This window comes from Helianthus annuus, chromosome 12 (genome assembly GCF_002127325.2).
Source record: "Helianthus annuus cultivar XRQ/B chromosome 12, HanXRQr2.0-SUNRISE, whole genome shotgun sequence".
Taxonomy (NCBI): domain Eukaryota; kingdom Viridiplantae; phylum Streptophyta; class Magnoliopsida; order Asterales; family Asteraceae; genus Helianthus; species Helianthus annuus.
In genome coordinates, this window is record NC_035444.2 from 11,690,276 (window position 1) to 11,712,044 (window position 21,769).

At 33.4% G+C, this 21,769-nt stretch overlaps 3 protein-coding genes across 7 annotated transcripts; all 3 read right to left on the reverse strand.

Moving 5' to 3' along the window:
• Window positions 1-385: 385 nt before the first annotated feature.
• On the reverse strand, window positions 386-7,292 carry LOC110894071. 4 transcript variants are annotated; one of them, XM_022141248.2, is made up of 14 exons: window positions 7,135-7,292; window positions 4,650-4,886; window positions 4,383-4,577; window positions 3,990-4,256; window positions 3,645-3,902; window positions 3,310-3,573; window positions 3,154-3,237; window positions 2,728-2,790; window positions 2,168-2,640; window positions 1,891-2,064; window positions 1,639-1,801; window positions 1,472-1,558; window positions 1,234-1,376; window positions 386-574 (listed from the first exon to the last, which is right to left on the reverse strand). In XM_022141248.2, the coding sequence occupies exons 2-13, from the start codon at window positions 4,869-4,871 to the stop codon at window positions 1,254-1,256; spliced, it is 2,373 nt and encodes a 790-aa protein (XP_021996940.1). In that variant the 5' UTR covers window positions 4,872-4,886; window positions 7,135-7,292; the 3' UTR covers window positions 386-574; window positions 1,234-1,253. The 4 variants fall into 4 exon arrangements, with proteins under 4 accessions (XP_021996940.1, XP_021996937.1, XP_021996939.1 ...); XM_022141245.2 differs by having other exon boundaries at window positions 7,085-7,291; XM_022141247.2 differs by having other exon boundaries at window positions 4,650-4,898; window positions 7,085-7,291.
• Window positions 7,293-7,419: 127 nt separating this feature from the next.
• On the reverse strand, window positions 7,420-10,844 carry LOC118484993. The gene is made up of 2 exons (XM_035981180.1): window positions 8,414-10,844; window positions 7,420-8,321 (listed from the first exon to the last, which is right to left on the reverse strand). The coding sequence occupies exons 1-2, from the start codon at window positions 10,842-10,844 to the stop codon at window positions 7,420-7,422; spliced, it is 3,333 nt and encodes a 1,110-aa protein (XP_035837073.1).
• A 1,128-nt stretch (window positions 10,845-11,972) lies between these two features.
• Window positions 11,973-21,071, reverse strand: LOC110882006. Of its 2 annotated transcripts, none has more exons than XR_004874469.1 (14): window positions 20,825-21,071; window positions 16,950-17,186; window positions 16,683-16,877; window positions 16,258-16,524; window positions 15,967-16,176; window positions 15,634-15,897; window positions 15,475-15,558; window positions 15,345-15,407; window positions 14,731-15,257; window positions 14,456-14,629; window positions 14,199-14,361; window positions 14,035-14,121; window positions 12,968-13,058; window positions 11,973-12,245 (listed from the first exon to the last, which is right to left on the reverse strand). XR_004874469.1 is itself a non-coding variant. In XM_022130118.2 (14 exons), exons 2-13 carry the CDS (start codon window positions 17,169-17,171, stop codon window positions 13,015-13,017), a joined length of 2,352 nt encoding a protein of 783 aa, XP_021985810.1. In that variant the 5' UTR covers window positions 17,172-17,186; window positions 20,825-21,071; the 3' UTR covers window positions 11,973-12,245; window positions 12,968-13,014. The 2 variants fall into 2 exon arrangements, 1 of the variants encoding a protein (XP_021985810.1); XM_022130118.2 differs by having other exon boundaries at window positions 12,968-13,110.
• Window positions 21,072-21,769: the final 698 nt, after the last annotated feature.

A 21,769-nucleotide genomic window follows, 5' to 3' on the forward strand; every position in this document is an offset into this window, starting at 1 on the left:
CAACGGTTGTAAAAAAGCAAAACCGTTTTAAAAGAGTTTCAAAAATAATTTATATCATCTATAATTAAATAAAAAGATTCAATTACAATGGTTCTCTGATGATCAAATACAACGGCCTACTAATCAAAAGGTTCAATTACAACGGTTCTCAGATGATCAAATACAACGGACTACTTTTCAATTACAATTTATTTTTTTAATAATATTGATCAAATACAACAGACTACATTATAAGAGTTTTCAAAAACTAATTTATTTTTTTAATAATAATGATCAAATACAACAGACTGCTTAATACAACGGTGTTCTTGATCATTACCATTTTCTATTCAATTGAATACTAAAAAAGGTATAGTCAACATATAATCAACATACAAATATACAATGAGTAGCAACCATAACCTCCATATTTGATTGAAAACGTTTGGATTACAAATATAAATATGTCAACTTTATTGTTTCTACAAAACAAAACAAAACAAAAGTCATAGTTCATGTTCTATTTTGTACTTAATCATGCAACATCAAACTTTGTAGTCCAAGAACATCCTCATCTACAAAACCAGCAACCTACCTGTAAATGATGCATAAGAATCGTTATTACAACAAAATTAAGCTTACATAAAATATTACATGGTTTCTGAAATATCCTTATGCATTTAGTGCGGTACATGAATTGCATTATCACATCTTGTCAAATGTTGTCAAACAAATAGTATGCAGAAGAATTGATTGCATAGTGCAGTTCATTGAATGAAACAAAAAAAATGAATATAAATTAAGATCATGGCCCAAAGCAAAGCAAAGCAAAATGGAATTTCAAGACCTTTTCTTTAATTTCATTGTTAATGATATAAATTAAGTCAAGACCGGTCTTTCTAAAAGACATTAGCAAGATTAACAACATATATTTTTATATCAAAAAAGATAAAGCAAATCTAACGATATAACTTCATCAACCGGAAAGCAAAGCAATCAAAATCAGCAAAAGAAAATATGGCAAAAAGTATCAAAAAAGCTTACATACCATATCAAATAGATACACAGTTAGCATAAATTATTTGGATTTCTCTGCTTAGAATACATAAACCTTAATATCAAGACTAGTTAACTACAAGGATCTTAACTATTGTATCCAAGATTGCTAGTTACTAAGAATGAGATGAAGCATCTACCATAAGGGTCTTACTTAATATGAAGACTTAAGTCTTAAAAAAACATGACTGAAGTTACCTGTAAGAACAAAAACATGATCACTCGGACTCGAACATTTCCAAGCCTTGTTCCCTTTCCATGGTTATCATAAAGTTCTTTAATGTATCTTCTACAAACCGGTCAATTTGTTGTTTAGTGAGGGGCTCTTCCGAATGGAGAATCTAAAACATATAATTAGAACAAACTTAGTTTACAATTATATATATATATATATATATATATATATATATAAAACATGTATATAAAATATACTCACAATTTTTTCTTGGCAACTAATCACAATATCATGCATGGCCTTCATGACATAATATCCGCATTCCCAGTCGCCCTTTTGTTGAGGGCACTAAAAACATTGAATTAACAACTAATTTTTAAGACACACAATTATACAAATACAACGAGAAAAGGAAAAGAAACACTTACATTAACCATTTGCCATATAATGCTCTCTCCCGTAGCTTTTTCAAATAATTCAGTAATGATGTAACTCTTGGGAGTCTTTCCTTTTTTCTTTGAGTCGATGATGTATCCGTAGAATTTATGATTTTTGGGATTGTGAAAAATCACACTTAATGACCAGTGACCCCTGCATAAATGAATATTTTGAAAACAAATAGTTTTTATATTAAAAATGAAATAAAAAAACATTGTAAATAGCAAAAATATTTATAATACCCGGCTAGATGTGGTGCCATAAAAAATTGTCTTTCATTGTGATGATCCATGACTTCTTTAATATGATCGATGACAAATTCTTCATACAAATCACAAATATCAAATTCCATTATACGGGGATTGAAATATGCAGTTTTATTAAGACCTTTAGAACCTCCATGTGAATATAAGTACCTAAAATTAACAAAAAAAGAAAAGAAATAAGATATGGTCAATAACATTCCATTATTTAAAAAAAATGTTACAAAAGAACATTAAAAAGAATAGTCGAACTTACATGGAATACCAATGTAAAACACCAAGTTCCAATAAACCGTTGACACATAATGTCATCATCTCCTCTACTTCAACAATCTCAATAAAATCATCCTTGTACATACCACTATGTGAAGTGAACTTTATTGAGATCGTTTCGGTAGATAAAGCCGCCAACTGTTCCGCAAAACCATATATTTTTTTAGGCCTTGACTTTGCCTTTTTCAAAATTGCAGCTATTCTAATCACCTTTGGATCAGGAACACCGCCAGTTGCTTTAGGATCAGACACAACCTTAAAAGCTTTAGGAACAACCTTGGCCTCAGAAGCTTTTGGATCAGAAAAAACCTTAGAATATTTAGGATCAGAAACATGCTTTGTAGCTTTAGGACCAGGTAAAGTCTCAAGAGCCTTAAGATCAGAAACAATCTTGGAAGCTTTGGGATCCAAAATATCATCGGTATCAGTCGGTTGTATCGTAATCGAGTTAGTCAACTACATTAACAAATAACATTATGAAACCATTTATTATACCAGTTGATAATAAGTGAATGAATATATATTATAAAATAAAGTAATTACCAAATCCATAAATCTTGTGCCAGAGTTTAGTTCATCTTGAAATGCCATTAGTCCATCATCAACCTACATTGACAAAAAAAATTATATGATATAAATTGGAGAAGCCTTACTTTCGACTCATCGCGTACGTGTGACCAAGATAGAGAGTGAGAAACATCAAAGAGGTGAGATATAGATTTGAGAGAGAGAGAGAGACGCAGAGTAATGTAGAGAAAGAATGGTGGGCTACGAAGTCAGATCGTTGACTGTTGTGGTACGCTTCGACATACCACAAGAGCTAATGGATAGAATTTAGGAGCTAATGCCTATGTTGGTTTTCCTTTTGTTGTAAAACTGTGGTGGTTCCTACCGAACACCGCCTCATTGCGGTGGGTTCTAATTCAAGTTTTATTTCAAATAATTACAGAATGAAATAAAAACACTTACCAATGCTGGCATATAATACTCAGATTGTTGGGCCAATTGCTGATGTTTGGCAATGGATTGTCGCGGAGAAACAGTATTTAAAAGCTGTGTATTATCAAAAAAGTTAATATAACAATAAATAAAATAATATACAGTTATAGTTTATATTAAATATACCTTAATTGCTTTTCTAGGCCACTGAATAAATTTTCTATGTGTACTTCCCATATCAATTACGTCATCTTCAATCATTGTGTGTGGCGGGACAGGATAACCTTTAAAGTCCTGGTTTACATCATCTACACGGACTTTCACATAGTCGTCGTGTATCGGCCTTTTATCTAAAATCCTATCAGATGTAGGATAAACCTGTCCATGTCCTAAGATCATATTCGGGAAGGAGTCATCGAATGGCCATAGAAGATCACAAGTACTGATTGACTGCAAACACATAACATTTATAGTAAACATATGCTTATTTAAAAAAATAATTAGACTTTGCAATATAGTACCTTGATTTCTGGTAGTTGAATAATAGAGCTTGCTTGAGCCGCCGAAGTAACATGATACTGATCTTTTTGTATAGCGTGAATCTTTTCTCTTACTATTTGTGCCCCCTTAGACTTCTTTTTTTTCTTTTTGGAATGCAAGGTAATTGTAGCACCAAGACGCCCTCCGTGCTGATGTCCCTTACCGATCACTTCAGTAACCACATCATTTCCATGTTTATCATATGTACCATCTTTCTTCTTCTCCATCTCTTTATCATACTATTAGAATAATATATTAACAGAAAAGAAATTGACTAACATAATAATAATAATAAATAATTATATAAGATGAATTTACATATTTACCATGTCATGAAGTGTTCCAGTCAATTCACCACTTGAAAATAGGTGTGCTGGAAGTTCATATAACTTTGTGACAGAATTGTAGCACGCTCTGCTAATAGCATATTGTTTAATATCTTCACCTTCCAAGTGATGTAGGTGTGGGTAGCTTTCTAAAAGTTGATTCCATCTATCTTCCTCAAACTTCTGTAAACCAACAAATCCCATTCGACCTACATGGGGACGATCAGTATTCTTTGCTACACTCTTCTTTGCTTTTTGACTTGTGTCCTTCATATAATATATAAAACCCGTTATGACTAATTAGTAATTACAAAATATAATGATAATAATAATAACAATAATAATAGTAATAATAATAATAATAACAACAACAATTAATTAAGTAAAGAATACCTTAAAAGCTTTGGATTTTACTTTTAAAACAAAATCATCCCAATGACTTCTGTCCATAAAAGCATACATTTCAAAAGGAGATTTATCTTTGCGAGCGTAACCATTTGTAAGTGTACATCGGAAGTTTCTCATTGAGTCCTTTCCTTGTTGAATAACTGTCTCTTTTGCGTTATCGTTAGGTATCTTCCATGTTTCCTACGTATTTAAAACAAAGTTGATAATAGAAAGTAATAAATATAAAATTAAAAATTTTAAAAACAGCAATACCTTAATGTACTCCCATACATCAACGTACTTCTGTTCGTCTATGTCTTTAACTAGTTTATAATAAGGAATCCTTGTCCTAAATTCTAAACAAGCGAATGAGATAAACTTCGATGCATTTGCTCCAATTGCTAAACCCGCCTCATTGAATTCAATTGTTTGGTTATTTGGATCAAGAAACATCTTCTTGCATTTGGCAGCTCCCCTTTTCTTTTTGTCAGACATTTTTACGGTGGATTGCTAAAAAACACACTGAATTAATATACTAATTGTAAGTATCATATAATCAAATGTTGGATATTTCAATAGTGAAAGCTGCAATAACACAAATCCCCATATTGGAACAGATCACAAGATTAATCAAGAAAAAAAAGTAGCACTTTTGTGATAACAGAAAAAATGTGGGCCATGGGATCAAGTAAATTACATAAACACACATAACTATCACTTTCACTTTGAAGAAGTTTTCATGTGCAGAACACACCTATTGAAATTCTATACTTGGTGTTTTCATTTGAGACGTAAGCTTGAGCTGCTGCCCTTTTAGTTTTTCTCCTATAGTTAAATTTAATGATAAACTAATATTAATTTAATTTAATAATATATTATTTATTATAAGGATCCACAAATTATACTATCATTCAACCAACGATTTAAAATAGGTCTCGACACTATAATATAAAGATCAAAAAGGAATAAAAACTGGAGCATCCACAATTATATTTACTAACCTTCTAAAGTGCCAGATCACAAAAACAACTGAAATTTCATTTAACTTATTGGTATATATGAATGTGAATAAGTTGTTGATAACATAACCCTAGCTAAAAGAAATAGAAAGTACGAGAAAAAAATAAATATATAAGGATGAAGAGTAGACCTGGCAAACGGGTCGGGTCGGGTCAAAACGGGTTCGGGTCAAAACGGGTCAATTATAAAAAAGGGTTGTTTTGGTTCGGGTTGAAACGGGTCCTGGTCAGAACGGGTCCGGGTTCGGGTCAGAACGGGTTTCGGTTCGGGTCTTTTTTTTTAAATGGCCATCGATTGAAAATAGATAAACTGTACTTGAAAACCATTCTTTTGATGCTGCTAGGTCTTGACAAACTGCTCGGAAAATGTCCATTGCTTTGCTGATCATTCTTCCTACACCCAGCGAGACGCAAGACGTTGGAGAAAAAAATAGAACAAAACCGAAAAGGAGAAATCAAACATCATCAGGTCTTCGAACATTCCACGTTTTATCATCAATTGTTATTTTTGATCAATAAAAGCTCTCCCAGATGTATTGATTTAGGGTCGTTCGGTGATGATGGCCGAGGTAGTCTAGACTAATTAAGGAAAATGAAGTGTATATCAAATGTATAGTTAGATCAGAACATTTAAATCATAATAAAGTCATTAAAAATCATTTAATCTTCCAAGTTGAGATAAAGAATCAAAAAGCACAAGTGGATCAAGGTTCCTACGGCCTAACAATTGATTTCAAGAATCATAGGCAAATGTAAAATTTCTAACTTATGTAACTCGAACAGGTAGTCAAAACAAAACGCAAGCTAACTCCGAATCTTATTCGATTAACCAATAAACTTCTAAAAGAATTCATATAAATGACCACTTATTATAATTATTGCTAAAATTTATAGTATCTGACAAAATAAGCTGATTCTAGCTAGCATCAGTAGCATACAATGCAGGCAATCAGGCACATAATGTGTCATGTATCTATAACCCCACGGAAACAGGCAATCATGCACACGATGCATCATGTATTTATAACCATAAAAACAGGCAACACGTGCTAATAACATTGAGAAGCATATCATTGGAAAGTACTGTGAGATAAAGGTCGGTCTGGTTGAAGCATTTCATCGAGCAGGTGGCATGTATTTTCAAACCTTTCACTTTAAGGCTGAAGACTAGAAACATATGGAACATACATATGACCCCGAATACACGTAACTGATGTTTGAATGAATAAATTAAATAAAAAGCCTTTAATAATCACTGTGGTCTGAATCATTGTGTAAAATTAACAAATGCAACACTCAAATGACTTTCTTATCTGGTAGTAATCAACAGAGCAATTTCAAACTATGCATTTCAGCAGGTGTTTGACTATAAGTGATCATGTAACACTATTGAACACCAATTTGAGACCCACAATATAAGAGAAACTAAATGGCCACTTGTAATTTATAAAACTCCAGTATATCACGAACCATGACATATTTAGCAAAAAAAAAAAAAAAAAACCATTGATGTCTAAAATTTTCAAATTCTTTTTTTTTTCTTTTGTAAATCCAGATGTGGGTTGTATTTACCCAATCTGTTGGCCTTACAAAATTTTAGTTAGCCAAACCCAACTCCCAAAATCAACAAAAACTACAAACCCTAAAACACAAGATCCAATCCAATCATGTGAAGATAAAAGAATAAACCTTGATTGTTGACACAGTTCAACCTTTGAGCTTCAATATATTATGATTACCTCGATTGAACACAGATTAGGATAACTGCGGTTTTTTGTGGCGACGAAAAGAATTGCTTGGTGAAAAGGCGGGGAAGAATTTTAGGGGAAGGGAAAAGGCGGGGAAGAAGTTTTCATGTGCAGAACGTGGGCTTGGACTGATGCCCTGTAGTTTTTCCCATAGACTTTTATCTTTTTTTTCTTGGTTTTTAATAACTCCTGGAAAAAAAGGAATCGGTTGTTAATGAACTTGCTTTATAATTATAAATATACTAATAAATAAAACTATAGATATATCAACCTTAATTATTTAACATATATTCCATCGTCATGGTCAGATCGTAAGTATGTGGTGCCTTCAGTTGAAGAGTTGTTTATTGATTGAATGCCGACAGAAAATGGTGGTTGCTCGTCAAACTGGTTGTATTCTTCCTCGTCGTCAACATTATCAACACCAAGAATACGTCGTTTACCTTGCAATACTATGTGATATCTTGGTTTGCTCAGGTCATTGACATAAAAAACTTGTGTGGCTTGATTTGCGAGAATGAATGGTTCTGATTTATACGCATCCGTTGTAAGGTCGACAAGAGTAAAACCATATTCGTCAACTTTAACACCTGTACTATTCTTGACCCACTTACATTTGAACAAAGGTATAATGATATCATCATATATTAACTCCCAAATTTCTTCTATGACACCGTAATAAGAGTCTATGGCGATTCTTCTATCATGGTTCTCTCTATCGAATTCTGTAGTTGAGGCTATCAATGTAACTCCGCTATTTTGCGTTGCACTTTTGTCATCTTGCTTTTTAGTGTGAAATGTATACCCGTTAATATCATACACTTGGTATGATTTTACTCTAAAATCAGGCCCCTTCCCTAACTTCTCCACGGTTTTATCAGCATTCGGTTGACCGCAAGTTTCTGCCACCTTGTTCTTCATCCATTCAGAAAACTGCTCGTTATGTTTCGTTTTATACCATTTCTCTGTCTTGTTCAAATGTGACAACCGTAATATTTCCATGTGTTCCTCAATATACGAAGCAAAGCATGTCATATGTTGTAGAACAACAAAATGTGCAAGTTCTAGATTCTCATATCCTGGAGTTATTAGTTGCTCTCCAGCTACTCCTAAACCTGTAAGTCGACCCGAATGACGAGTTTTAGGAACACCAATACTTTTGACACCTTCCAAATAACCTGTGAATAAAAAAATTATTATATTGTAAATTGTATTTAACAAAACTATTATATATTATTATAATATATTATAAATGCTATGAGGTAATTACCTGTACAGAACCCAGCCGCCTCTGCAGAAATATATCCTTCAACAATACTGCCCTCAGGTCGATTATAATTTCTTACAAAACCTTTTAAGTAACCCATATATCTTTCAAAAGGGTACATGTATCGCAGGAATACAGGACCACAAGCCTTAATCTCTTGTACGATATGAGATACTAGGTGAACCATTATATCAAAAAAGGATGGTGGAAAATACATCTCTAGTTCACAAAGGGTAATGATAATATCCTTTTGCCATCCATCCAAGACTTCGGCATCAATAACCTTTGAGTGAATGTTGTTAAAAAACAAACAAAGCTTTGTAATTGTATGTCGGATGTTCTCTGGCAACAATCCACGAATTGCAATTGGGATCATATGTGTCATTAAAACATGACAGTCATGAGACTTCATTCCAAGCAGTTTACAGTCTTTCATTGACACCAAGCTTTTAATGTTTGCAGAATAGCTAGATGGGACCTTAATAGCGTGCAAACATTCACAAAACTTTATTTTTTCTGAATTAGACATAGTATAACATGCAGGTGGCAGATAGATACGATTGCCTCTCTCAATAGGGGCAAGCTCTTTACGTATCCCCATTTCTTCCATGTCCTTACGGACGTTAATACCATCTTTAGTTTTTCCGGGAATGTTTAATAATAATCCCAACAAGCTATCACATACATTTTTTTCAATATGCATAACGTCTAGGCAATGTCGAACTTCCAAACATTTCCAGTAAGGTAAATCCCAAAAAATTGACCTCTTTTTCCAAATGCTTGTTTTCTCAGCACCATTTCTTTTTCCCTTCGCAGCACGATTTCTTTTTCTCTTCTCAGCACGATTTTTTTTTCCGTTCTTAGCACGATTTCTTTTTCCCAACACGGTATTTATATCTTTAACTCGTGAATATGCATCAAAATCTCTCCTAACCCTTCCAAGCTCTATCGTTCCATCAAACTCTTTCGTTTGTCTTCGATAACGATGATTATTCGGAAGAAATCGTCGATGTCCCATATATACTGTTTTTTTGCAATTGTTTAACCATATTGAACGTGTTTCGTCTTCACATATAGGACAAACTCGTTTACCTTTCGTGCTATACCCTGACAAATTGCCGTATGCAGGAAAATCACTTATAGTGCAAAAAATCATGGCTCTCAGCGTAAAGTTCTCCTTTTTATAAGCATCATAAACGTTTACACCGGTACTCCATAGTGTTTTCATTTCATCAATCAAAGGAGATAAATAAACATCAATATCATTACCAGGTTGTTTTGGACCCTGAATTAACAATGACATCATTATGTATTTTCGTTTCATGCATAACCATGGCGGAAGATTGTAGATGCATAGAAGAACTGGCCAAGTACTACGACAACTACTCATGGTTCTAAAAGGATTCATCCCGTCTGAACTAAGACCAAATCGTATATTTCTAATCTCTTCACCAAAATCTGGAAATTTATAATCAATATTTCTCCACTGGGGTGAATCCGCCACATGTCTTAACTTTCCATCATTTTTACGCTCATCAGAATGCCAACGCAATAATTTTGATTCTTTAGCGTTAGCAAATAAACGTTTTAGTCTTGGTACGATAGGAAAATACCACAATAATTTAGCTGGTGGTCCATTTTTTGTCACATCATCATCATATTCATCACTTTCCTTTTCCCGCTTGTACCTCGATGCCAAACATCTAACACATGTATGACTTTTTTCAAACTCATTTATATATAATATGCAATCATTCGGACACGCATGTATTCTTTTAACTTCTAATCCCATTGGACACGTCATTTTTTTAGCTTGGTATAAGGATACCGGTAATTCATTGTCTTTGGGAAGCATGTCATGCAAGAGCACCAATAGACTTGTAAAACTCTTATCGCTCCATCCGTAGTTCGCCTTTAAATTTAACAGTTTTAACACAGCATCAAGTTTATAAAACTTCTCACAACCGGGATATAACGGTTTTTCCGAATCAGCAAATATTTGTTGTAGTTTTTCTTGATCATCGTCACCAATATTAGTTTCCAAGTCGTCGAGCATGTCCTTTAAATTATCATTATTATCATTTAAATTGTCATTATCATCATTTACATTGTCATCATCACTAATGTACGGTTCACTGTTCTCATCATTGTTACCGACAGAACTAGTCGATGTTGTGCTACGATTAGCAAGTGACTCCCCATGTTTTGACCAACAAGTATAATTATACATGAAACCATTTTTAATCAAATGATTTTGGATTTCTTTTATTTCCTTCAATTTGATAAAATTTTTGCATTCCATACAAGGACACGGAATTGATTCATTTCCTTTTTTCACACGATCATCTTCAGCAATCTTAAGAAAACTTGTCACACCGCTCAAATATGTTGGGTGAAGACGCCCAATTTTGTACATCCAATAATTACGATCCATCTAGTATTTTTTAAATAAAGAAAAAAAAGACATAAGTGCACATACTTGATGTGAATGATTGAACCTAAATAATGATGTATATCGATCTAAGTATTAACCATTTTATTTGAATAATGATGTACCAAAGTATATATAAATTATCTAAAAGAGTTATAGAAAAGAAATAAGTTACCTGAACTATATTATTTGTTGGAGAAGATGAGTTTGGTGTATCAAACTCGATGAAGATGATTTGATGATGATTGCCAAACTTGACTCTCAGTTTTTAGTGTTGTAATCACTTGATTGATGATTGCTATCCCCAACTTTAATGCTCTGATCAAATGTTTTTAAACATTACTTAATATTAAATATCAAAATATGATGATTGAGATTACCTGAATTTAGTACTAAATAATCAAAGTATAATGATTGAGATTACCTGAATTTAATTTGCTGGATCACTAGTATAACTCAAGCGATCATTAATTTCTTTGAAGGCCTTAGTGACGACGATGGCAACTATAAGGTAAAACGGTCCAAATTTGAAAACGTTTTAAATAGACTTGATAAAATAGTTTTAAAATATACATAAATTAAAATAACACCAAATAAAACGGTCCAAATTTGAAACGTTTTAAATAGACTTGATAAAATAATTTTAAAATATACATAATTAAAATAACACCAAATAAATCGAGATATCTAAACCGTTTTATTTGATAAAATCATTTTAAAATATACATAACTTTAAAATAACACCAAATAATTTAGAATAACACCAAATGATATCTAAACCGTTTTATTTGAGAATGATTTAAGAAAGATACGTAATTTTAAAATAATATCAAATAAATCGGTGATATCTTATACCTTTTTATTTGAGAATAATTTAGCAGGGGTTATTTTGTTTTCCTTTTAACCGTTTTTTTAACAACCAACAAATCAATCCCGAGTATTCTCAGGACACCCCCTAGACAAACAGAGTACTCCGAGAGTAACCCGATGATTGATATTAATTCTCAATTTAACTTTAATGCCTGATTACATATAAATTTGAGTTATTTAAAAATAGAAAATATGAGAAAAGGATGAATATATAAAGATGAAGAGCTATTTAAAATGTTTCAAATTTCAAACAGTTTTAAATAAGCATGTTAAAATAAATTTAATATATATATATAATTTTTTATTAGAAATATTTGAGTTACAAATATAAATGTCAACAAAACACAAGTCATAATTCACTAAATGTCAACAAAACACAAGTCATAATTCACTGATATTCATCCAAACTAAACTGCTTTGTCCTGAATCCTGCAACATCAAACTTCAGTAGGATTTGAGCTTGTAAACAACCTCTAACTTAGTCGAAGAAGATCCACATCTAAAAACCGGCAACCTGGTAACCTAGCAACCTACCTGTAAATGATGCATAAAAATAGTTATTACAACAAAATCAAGTCTAAATAATATATTACATGATTTTTGAAAGATCCTTTTGCATTTACACTCTGTTCCCGAGACTCATTTAACAGGGGGAGGGGAGGGAAAAGAGATGAAAATATGAAAAATCATGTTCCCGAGTTTCATTTAACAGGGGGAGGGGAGAGAAAAGGGAAGAAAATAGGACCAAATATGACCATATATTCATCCTCCCAAATTGAAGAGATTAGGAGAGAAAATTTTTCTTCCCCTCCCCTCCCGTCACCTCCCACTGTTAAATGACTCGGAACATAGTGTTAGTGTGGTACATGAATTGCATTACAACAAATATTTGTCAAAGATCTAGTATGCAGAAGAATTCCATCATTACTTGTGTACCCTACTACCCTTGTTACAATGTACAATATCCAGCAAAACAGGCAAGATAGCAAGTCAAAACTGGTCTTTTTTAAAAGACAATAGCAAGATTAACAACACAAAATTTTTCATCAAAAAAGAACAAGCGCATCTAATCATATAAAGTCATCAACGGGAAAGCTAAGCAATCAAAATCGACAAAGGAAAATATAACAAGAAATGATCATGACTACAAGGATCTTGACTATTGTATCCAAGATTGCTAGTTACTAAGAATAAGATGCAGTATCTACCATAAGGGTCTTAATATGAAGACTTAAAAGAAACATGACTCAAGTTACCTGTAAAAACAAAAACGTGATCACTGATACGGGAACATTTCCATGTCTCATTCTCTTCCCAAAGTTATCATAAAGTTCTTCAATGTATCTTCTACAAAATTGTCAATTTGTTGTTTAGTGAGGGGCTCTTTGCTATGGAGAATCTATAAAAGATAAGCAGATAAAATTCAGATTATAATCATATATATATATATATATATAAAATTGTCAATTTGTTGTTTAGGGAGCGGTTAACATACAAAAGGCCTTATCGTACTAAATGCTAATGTGAACACAACCTAAAATAGCTAAAAAAAGCTAACACCCCCCCCCCCCCAAAGCTAAATGCTAAAAACTAAAACACCCAAAAAACCTAAACCCCCCCCCCCCCCCACCCCAAGCTAAAATGCTAAAAACTAAACCCCCAAAAAACCTAAAAAAATCTAAAAAAATTCTAAAAAATCACAAAAAATAAAAAAAAATCTAAATTTTTTTTAATATTTTTTATGCTCAAATCGCTACTTTTAGTGGCCAAAAAAAATATATTTTTTTGGCTTCGAAAAGTAGCGATTTTTATATAAAAAATATTAAAAAAAAAATTGTGCGATTTTTAGCTATTTTTAGGCATTTTTGGTTGTGTTCACATTGGTTCTCGCGATTCTCGCAATAAGAGGTGGTTCTCGCATGATCTTCCCCATATATATATATATATATATATATAGGGTAGGGATCCTAAGAGAAGTCCACCCTATTTGAGAAACTTGAGAAGTATTCTGGACCACACATTTTTCTAAGCTTTTCGTAATATACATATATGTATAGTTTAAAATTGAGTATATACATATATGTATAATGAATTATACACATATGTATATAGTTAATTTTAACTACTATACATATGTGTATATTACGAAAAGCTTAGAGAAAATGTGTGGTCCAGAATGCTTCTCAAGTTTCTCAATTAGCCTACTACTTCTCACATGATCCTTATCCTATATATATATATATATATATATATATATATATATATATATGTATATATGTATGTATTTATAAAAGTATATAAAATACATATAAAATATACTTACAATTTTTTCTTGGCAACTAATCACAATATCATACATGGCCTTCATGACATAATATCCACATTCCCAGCCACCCTTTTGTTGAGGGCACTAAACACATTGAATAACAATTAAATGCTTAACATACTAAATTATAGAAATACAATGAGAAAGAGAAAAAAACTTACATTAACCATTTGCCATATAATGTTCTCTCCCGTAGCCTTTTCAAATAATTTAGTAATGATGTAACTCTCAGGACTCTTTCCTTTTTTCTTGGAGTCAATAATGTATCCGTAGAACTTGAGATTGCTGGGATTGTGAAAAATCACACTTAACGACCAATGACCCCTGCATAAATGAATGTTTTGGAAACAATTAATGTTTTAGTATTAAAAAAGGAAATAAATAAACAAAGTGTAAACATCAAAAATAATTATAATACCAGGCTAGATGCGGTGCCATAAAATAGTGCCTTTCTTTATGATGATCCATCACATCTTTAATATGATCGATGACAAAGTTTTCATACTTATCGCAGACATCAAAATGGATCATTCGTGGATTAAAATATGCAGTTTTATCACGACCTTTAAATCCCCCATATGCATATAAATACCTAAAATTAAAAAAAAAAAGGAATTAAGATACGGTCAGTAACACTTGCTTATTTATAAAAAAAATGTTACAAAAAAACATTAAAAAAATTATTGAACTTACATGGAATACCAATGCAAAACACTTAGTTCCAATAAACCATTGACACATAACGTCATCGTCTCCTCTATTTCAACATCCTCTGTAAAATCATCCTTGTACATCCCACTGGGGGAAGTGACTTTTACTGAGATCTTTTTGGTAGATAAAGTCGCCAACTGTTCCGCAAAACCATATATTTTTTTAGGCCTTGACTCTGCCATTTTCAAAATTGCAGCTATTCTCACAACCTTAGGATCGGAAACATCATCAGTTGCTTTAGGATCGGACTCAGCCTTGGAAGCTTTTAAATTAGGAACAACCTTGGAAGCTTTAGGATCAGAGACATGATCTGTAGATTTAGGACAAGGCAAAGTCTCACGAGCCTTAGGATCAGAAACAGACTTAGAAGCTTTAGGATCAGAGACATGCTCTGTAGATTTAGAACAAGGCAAAGTCTCACGAGCCTTAGGATTAGAAACAAACTTAGAAGCTTTAGGATCCGAGACATGCTCAGTATGAGTTGGTTGTATCAGAATTGAGTTAGTCAACTACATTAACAAATGACACTATCAAACAATTTATTATTCCAACTTATTATAAGTGAATAAATATAGATTATAGAGTAAAGTGATTACCAAATCCACAAATCCCGTGCCAATGTTTAGCTCTTCTTGAAATGTCACTAGTCCTTCATCATACTACATTGACAAAAAAAATTATAATTTTAGTTTAAACGAATTATAATTTGAAATAAAAAACACCTACCGGTGCGGGCGTATAATACTCAGATTGTTGGGCCGGTTGCTGATGTTGGGCAATGGATTTTCGTGGAGTAATAGTATTTAGAAGCTGTACATTATCAAAAAAAATATATATGTAACAATAAACAAAGTAATATATGGTTATTGTTTATATTAAATATACCTTGATTGCTTTTCTAGGCCACTGAATAAATTTTCTATGTGTACTGCCCATATTAATTACTTCATTTTCAATCATTGTGTGTGGCGGGACAGGATAACCTTTATATTCCTGGTTTACATCATCTACATGGACTTGCACATAGTCGTCATGTATCGGCCTTTTATCTAAAATCCTAACAGAAGTAGGATAAACCTGTCCATGTCCTAATATCATATCCGGGAAGGAGTCATCGAATGGCCATAGAAGATCACAAGTACTTATCGACTGCAAACACATAAAATTTTTCGTAAACATAATCTTATTTAAAAATAATAATACTTTACAATATAGTACCTTAATTTTTGGTAGTCGAATAATCGAGCTCGCTTGAGCCGCTGCAGCAACACGATCTTGATCTTTTTGTATAGCGCCAATCTCTTTTCTTACTATTTGTGCCCCCTTAGACTTCTTTTTTTTCTTTCTCGAATGCAAGTTAATTGTAACTACATCATTTCCATGTTTATCATGTGTACCATCTTTCTTCTTCTCTATCTCTTTATAATACTATTGTAAAATTTATTGGCATAAAAGAAATTGATTAACATAATAAAATAATAATTATATAAGATGAATTTACATATTTACCATGTCGTGAAGTGTTCCTGTCAATTCACCATTTGAAAATAGGTGTGCTGGAAGTTCATATAACTTTGTGACAGAATTGTAGCACGCTCTGCTAATAGCATATCGTTGTATATCTTCACCTTCCAAGTTATGTAGGTGTAGGTGGCTTTCTAAAAGTTGATTCCATCTATCTTCCTCAAACTTCTGTAAACCAACAAATCCCATTCGACCTACATGGGGACGATCAGTGTTCTTTGCTACACTCCTCTTTGCTTTTTGACTTGTTTTCTTCATGTAATATATAAAACCAGTTATGACTTATTACAAAATATAATAATAATAATAATAATAATAATAATAATAATAATAATAATAATAATAATAATAATAATAATAATAATAATGATAATAATAATAGCAACAACAATTAATTAAGTAAAGAATACCTTAAAAGCTTTGGATTTTACTTTTAAAACAAAATCAACCCAATGACTTCTGTCCATAAAAGCATACATTTCAAAAGGAGATTTATCTTTTCGAGCGTAACCATTTGTAAGTGTACATCGGAAGTTTCTCATTGAGTCCTTTCCTTGTTGAATAACTGTCTCTTTTGCGTTATCGTTAGGTATCTTCCATGTTTCCTACGTATTCAAAACAAAGTTGATCATAGAAAGTAATAAATATAAAATTAAAAATTTTAAAAACAGCAATACCTTAATGTACTCCCATACATCAAAATACTTCTGTTCATCTATGTCTTTAACTAGTTTATAATAAGGAATCCTTGTCCTAAACTCTAAACAAGCGAATGAGATAAACTTCGATGCATTTGCTCCAATTGCTAAACCCGCCTCATTGAATTGAACTGTTTGGTTATTTGGATCAAGAAACATCTTCTTGCATTTGGCAGCTCCCCTTTTCTTTTTGTCAGACATTTTTACGGTGGATTGCTAAAAAACACAATGAATTAATATACTAATTGTAATTATTGTATAATCAAATGTTGGATATTTCAATAGTGAAAGCTGCAATAACACAAATCCCCATATTGGAGAACATATTATAGTGAACAAATCACAAGATTAATCAAGAAAACAAAAAAAAAGTAGCACTTTTGTGATAACAGAAACAATGTGGGCCATGGGATCAAGTAATATACATAAACACACATAACTATCACTTTCACTTTGAATAAGTTTTCATGTGCAGAACACACCTATTGAAATTCTATAGTCGGTGTTTTCATTTGAGACGTAAGCTTGGGCTGCTGCGCTTTTAGTTTTTCTCCTATAGTTAAATTTAATGATAAACTAATATTAATTTAATTTAATAATATATTATTTATTATAAGGATCCACAAATTATACTATCATTCAACCAACGATTTAACATAGGTCTCGACACTATAACATAAAGACCAAAAAGGAATACAAAAATTAAAAAAAGAAAAAACTGGAGCATCCACAATTATATTTACTAACCTTCTAATGTGCCAGATCACAAAAACAACTGAAACTTTCGTTTAACTTTTTGGTATATATGAATGTGAATAAGTTGTTGATAACATCACCCTAACTAAAAGAAATAGAAAATACGAGAAAAAAAAATAAATATACAAGGATGAGTAGACCTGACAAACGGGTCGGGTCGGGTCATGGGTCAAAACAGGTTCGGGTCAAAACGGGTCAATTATAAAAAAAGGGTTGTTTTGGTTCGGGTTGAAACGGGTCCGGGTCGGAACGGGTCCGGTTCAGACGGGTTTTGGGTCGGGTCTTTTTTTAAAGAATGGCCATCGATTGAAAATAGATAAACTGCACTTGAAAACCATTTTTTTCATGCTGCTGGGTCTTGGATCATTTCTAGGCTGCAAGTTTATGGCCGCTAAGAACTGGCCGCATCAGATACTCATTGGTCCTGCAATGTTGGGTGTTATACTGTTAAAGGTGCCGAGTTCTATGTCTGGGTTGGCTGTCTTATAAAAACCTTTTTTTGGTCTATTACTCAGGTGCAAGGGATCAGTCATCCTTTATTAAAGGGAAAGACATTTTCGGATATCTCCAGAAGATTGCTTGATTTGTAAGTTCCTTGAGCTTTGAGGTCTGTTTCTGTTGTCGTTTGAATGCATCTTGTTTTCTTCAATTTTCGATCGCTGGATCAGATCAGATCAGATCCTACATTTGAATTTGATAAACTCATGGATCTTGACCTAACTGGCTCTTTTTCCTTCCTAGGGTTATGCATAATATTCATGTTCCATTTGCTATTTTCAAAGTAAAACTGCAAACTCCAGATATTGTAACAAGTTTATTTTGTAACAAAAGGACGACTAATAAAATTCAGATCAGTAGGTTTGGGCTGTAAAAAAGTGTTGTAATTTGCTAACAGCCAAGGTTATGCTATTGTGTTTGGGCCTGAATGTGCGACCCAGCTGTAGATCCGGGACTGGGATTTAAAAGGCAAAGGTCTGCTGCTGCTATTCGAGCTGTCTTGGGCTCTTGGGAAGTGGTATATTCACAACTCACAAGACATGGACCTGCGAGAGCTGGAAACATCATGTTTGGAGAATATATCGAAGCATGCATCGATGGTGAAGTGTTATAATGTAGAAATTTATTAATATCTACAGGGGTAAAATGGTAAAAACGGCTGATTGTATTACGAAGACCTGCAGAGTCAACTGGCTAGGCCGCAATACTGTCTGTGTATATATTCAGGTTCTCTTATTCCGGGTCTGTGGTTTCCGTGCTTCATTTCCGAGTTTGGCTCCCATTATTTGGCTCCGGCTTTGCTGTATTACTCCTGGTGTCTCCGAGTATGATTATCGGGTTTGTTATTCTCGGATGTATCACTCCTGGGTTTGCTGGTTTGCTACTAGTCTTTCTAAGTTGGGCTTCCGGGTTTGTAAGCACCGGGTTTGGGCTGATAAAATTCATCGTAACATACAGATGGCCAGGGATGTTCTGATGTGGTTGGGCCCTGGTTATGTGTTTCAGTTGAAGGCCCAAGGTCGGGACGTAAAAGCCCAACCTTGTTTTATTGCTGTTGTTCAAGCTGAAGTAGGGCTGTAAACGAGCCGAGCCGAACCGAACCAGGGTGGGCTCAGGCTCGGCTCATTTAAAAATCGAATCGAGCCGAGCCGGCTCGTTTTTCTTAACGAGCTGGAAAGTTGGGCTCGGGCTCGGCTCGTCAAAAGCTTGAACCAGCACGCAGCTCGTCGATCTGGCTCTTTTGTTTAAAAAAAGTTTATATTTTTGTATTTTTTACACATAATGGTATACATAAAACCAAAAAACTATAAATAAAACATTATTTAGGCTAATAGAATATTAATTTTGGGCAAACTATATATAAAACGAACAAGAAAAGATTCTATGTTACTTCCCTTAATATTTTTTTTTTTAAATCAGTATTACTAATTAAGAATATAGCTTAACAATCTATTTCTTTTGATAAAAAAATAACCATGTTACTATTAAACAATTTCTTAAATGTATTAGAATATACACGCACACACACATATAATTGGAGTTTTAATTTAAACGAGCCAAACGAACGAGCCAACGAGCCTAATAACGAGCGAGCCACGAATCGAACCTACCTTGGCTCGGGCTCGGCTCGTTTACAAACCGAGCCAAGCCGAGCCAGCTTGTTTAAAACCGAGCTAACTTCGAACTGAGCTTTTTTCGAACTTTTTTCGAGCGAACTTCGAGCGAGTCTCGAGTCACGAGCTTTTTGAACGGCCCTAACAAAGGCCCAATCCAGTGGGCTAAAGATCATTATAAAAACCGTGGAGGCCCACATCTGGTTTCTCGCGAGAGGTAATGGACGCGGATTACTAAAGGCGCTAAATCCTTGGTCAGCTATTCGTGGTTGTCTCGTTTTGGGAGGGGCTCGTTGGGAAACTAGTAAAATCTATAACTTTTGTAACTCGAACAGGTGGTCAAAAACAAAACAAAACGCAAGCTAACTCCGAATCTTATTCGATTAACCAATAAACTTCTAAAATAATTCATATAAATGACCACTTCTTATAGTTATTGCTAAAATTTACAGTATCTGACAAAATAAGCTGATTCTAGCTAGCATCAGTAGCATACAAAGCAGGCAATCAGGCACATAATGTGTCATGAATCTATAACCCCACAGAAACAGGCAATCATGCACACCATGCATCATGTATTATAACCACAAAAACAAGCGATTATGCACACGAGGCATCATGTATTATAACAAAAACAAGCAATTATGCACACGATGCATCATGTATTTATAACCACAAAAACAGGCAACACAGAATAACCTTGAGAAGCATATCATTGGAAAGTACTGTGAGATTAAAGGTCAGTTTGGTTGAAGCATTTCATCGAGCAGGTGGTGTGCATTTTCAAACCTTTCACTTTAAGGCAACATAGCAGGAAATTGCAATGAACAAAAACTACAAAATTTTAATTAGCCACACCCAACTCCCAAAATCAACAAAAACTACAAACCCTAAAACACAAGATCCAATCCAAGCATGTGAAGATAAAAGAATAAACCTTGATTGTTGACACAGTTTAACCTTTGAGCTTCAATATATAATGATTACCTCGATTGAACACGGATTAGGATAAAGAGAACGGCTTGATGAAAAGGCGGGGAAGAATTTCAGGGGAAGTGAAAAGGCGGGGAAGATGTTTTCATGTGTAGAACACACGGATTGAAGTATCAAAAAAAAACGTAGTTTATATAAGTCGGTCAAAACCAGGGTTTTATTTGAGAATTTCAAGGATGTTCTAATTTATCAAAAACAACAATTCACTTGTAATTCCTTAGAACCGTTTTATTTAAGTATAAAAAAAAAAAACGTTTATACTTGAATCGTTTTAAATAAATATTTGATCCTTTAATTCTTAATCAAATAAAACGGCTTTTCATATGCCTTTTCTAAAAGGAATACTTTTTAAAACAATGAATTGTCTTTTACAACAGTTTTTTAAAATCGTTTTAAATGAACTCTATTTAACCGTTTTAAAAGAGGTTTTTTGTAGTAGTGAAAACAGATAGACAAGATGAATCACTTGGATCCGACACGTGTATTATTATAACCTTTGATTATTTTCGCACTTTTGCACTTGTTTAAGAGATTATCTTAGTTATTGTAGTAGGCCCCTCTTTTGAAGGCGACGTTACCCTCAACCCAGTAGTTTGAGTCAGCAAGGATACAATCCTAAAGGGTCGGATTATTGAAAGATAATGAATTAAGTTATTAATGCAAATTGTGGTAGGCCCCGCTTTTGGCGGTGACGTTACCCTCGGCTAAGTAGTCTGAGTCAGCAGGGATACAGTCCTAAATAGCCGGGTTATAGTATTAATAGTAGTTAACTTATGAGGGGGTCAAAGAGTTTGGATCCCCGCCATCCAATACCTATGGGTATTGAAGGAGATCCTACTAAATTTGACCCAGGTCCCAAGCAGGACCTCTAATCGCTGAACAAGGGCAAGACCCTTACCAAACCGTTCCCTTAACCCCCGACCAGGTAGCCAACATACC

Coding starts and splice junctions, on each gene's coding strand:
- LOC118484993 (XM_035981180.1), bottom strand. CDS start 10,844: ATGGATCGTAATTATTGGATGTACAAAATTGGGCGTCTTCACCCAACA. Junction 8,322..8,413: donor GGCGGCTGGGTTCTGTACAG/GTAATTACCTCA, acceptor TTTTATTCACAG/GTTATTTGGAAGGTGTCAAA.
- LOC110894071 (XM_022141248.2), bottom strand. CDS start 4,871: ATGTCTGACAAAAAGAAAAGGGGAGCTGCCAAATGCAAGAAGATGTTT. Junction 2,641..2,727: donor GCACAAGATTTATGGATTTG/GTAATTACTTTA, acceptor TTGTTAATGTAG/TTGACTAACTCGATTACGAT. Junction 1,377..1,471: donor TTAGTTGCCAAGAAAAAATT/GTGAGTATATTT, acceptor TATATGTTTTAG/ATTCTCCATTCGGAAGAGCC.
- LOC110882006 (XM_022130118.2), bottom strand. CDS start 17,171: ATGTCTGACAAAAAGAAAAGGGGAGCTGCCAAATGCAAGAAGATGTTT. Junction 16,177..16,257: donor CAGGAACACTTCACGACATG/GTAAATATGTAA, acceptor ATTTTACAATAG/TATTATAAAGAGATAGAGAA. Junction 15,898..15,966: donor TTCGACTACCAAAAATTAAG/GTACTATATTGT, acceptor ATGTGTTTGCAG/TCGATAAGTACTTGTGATCT.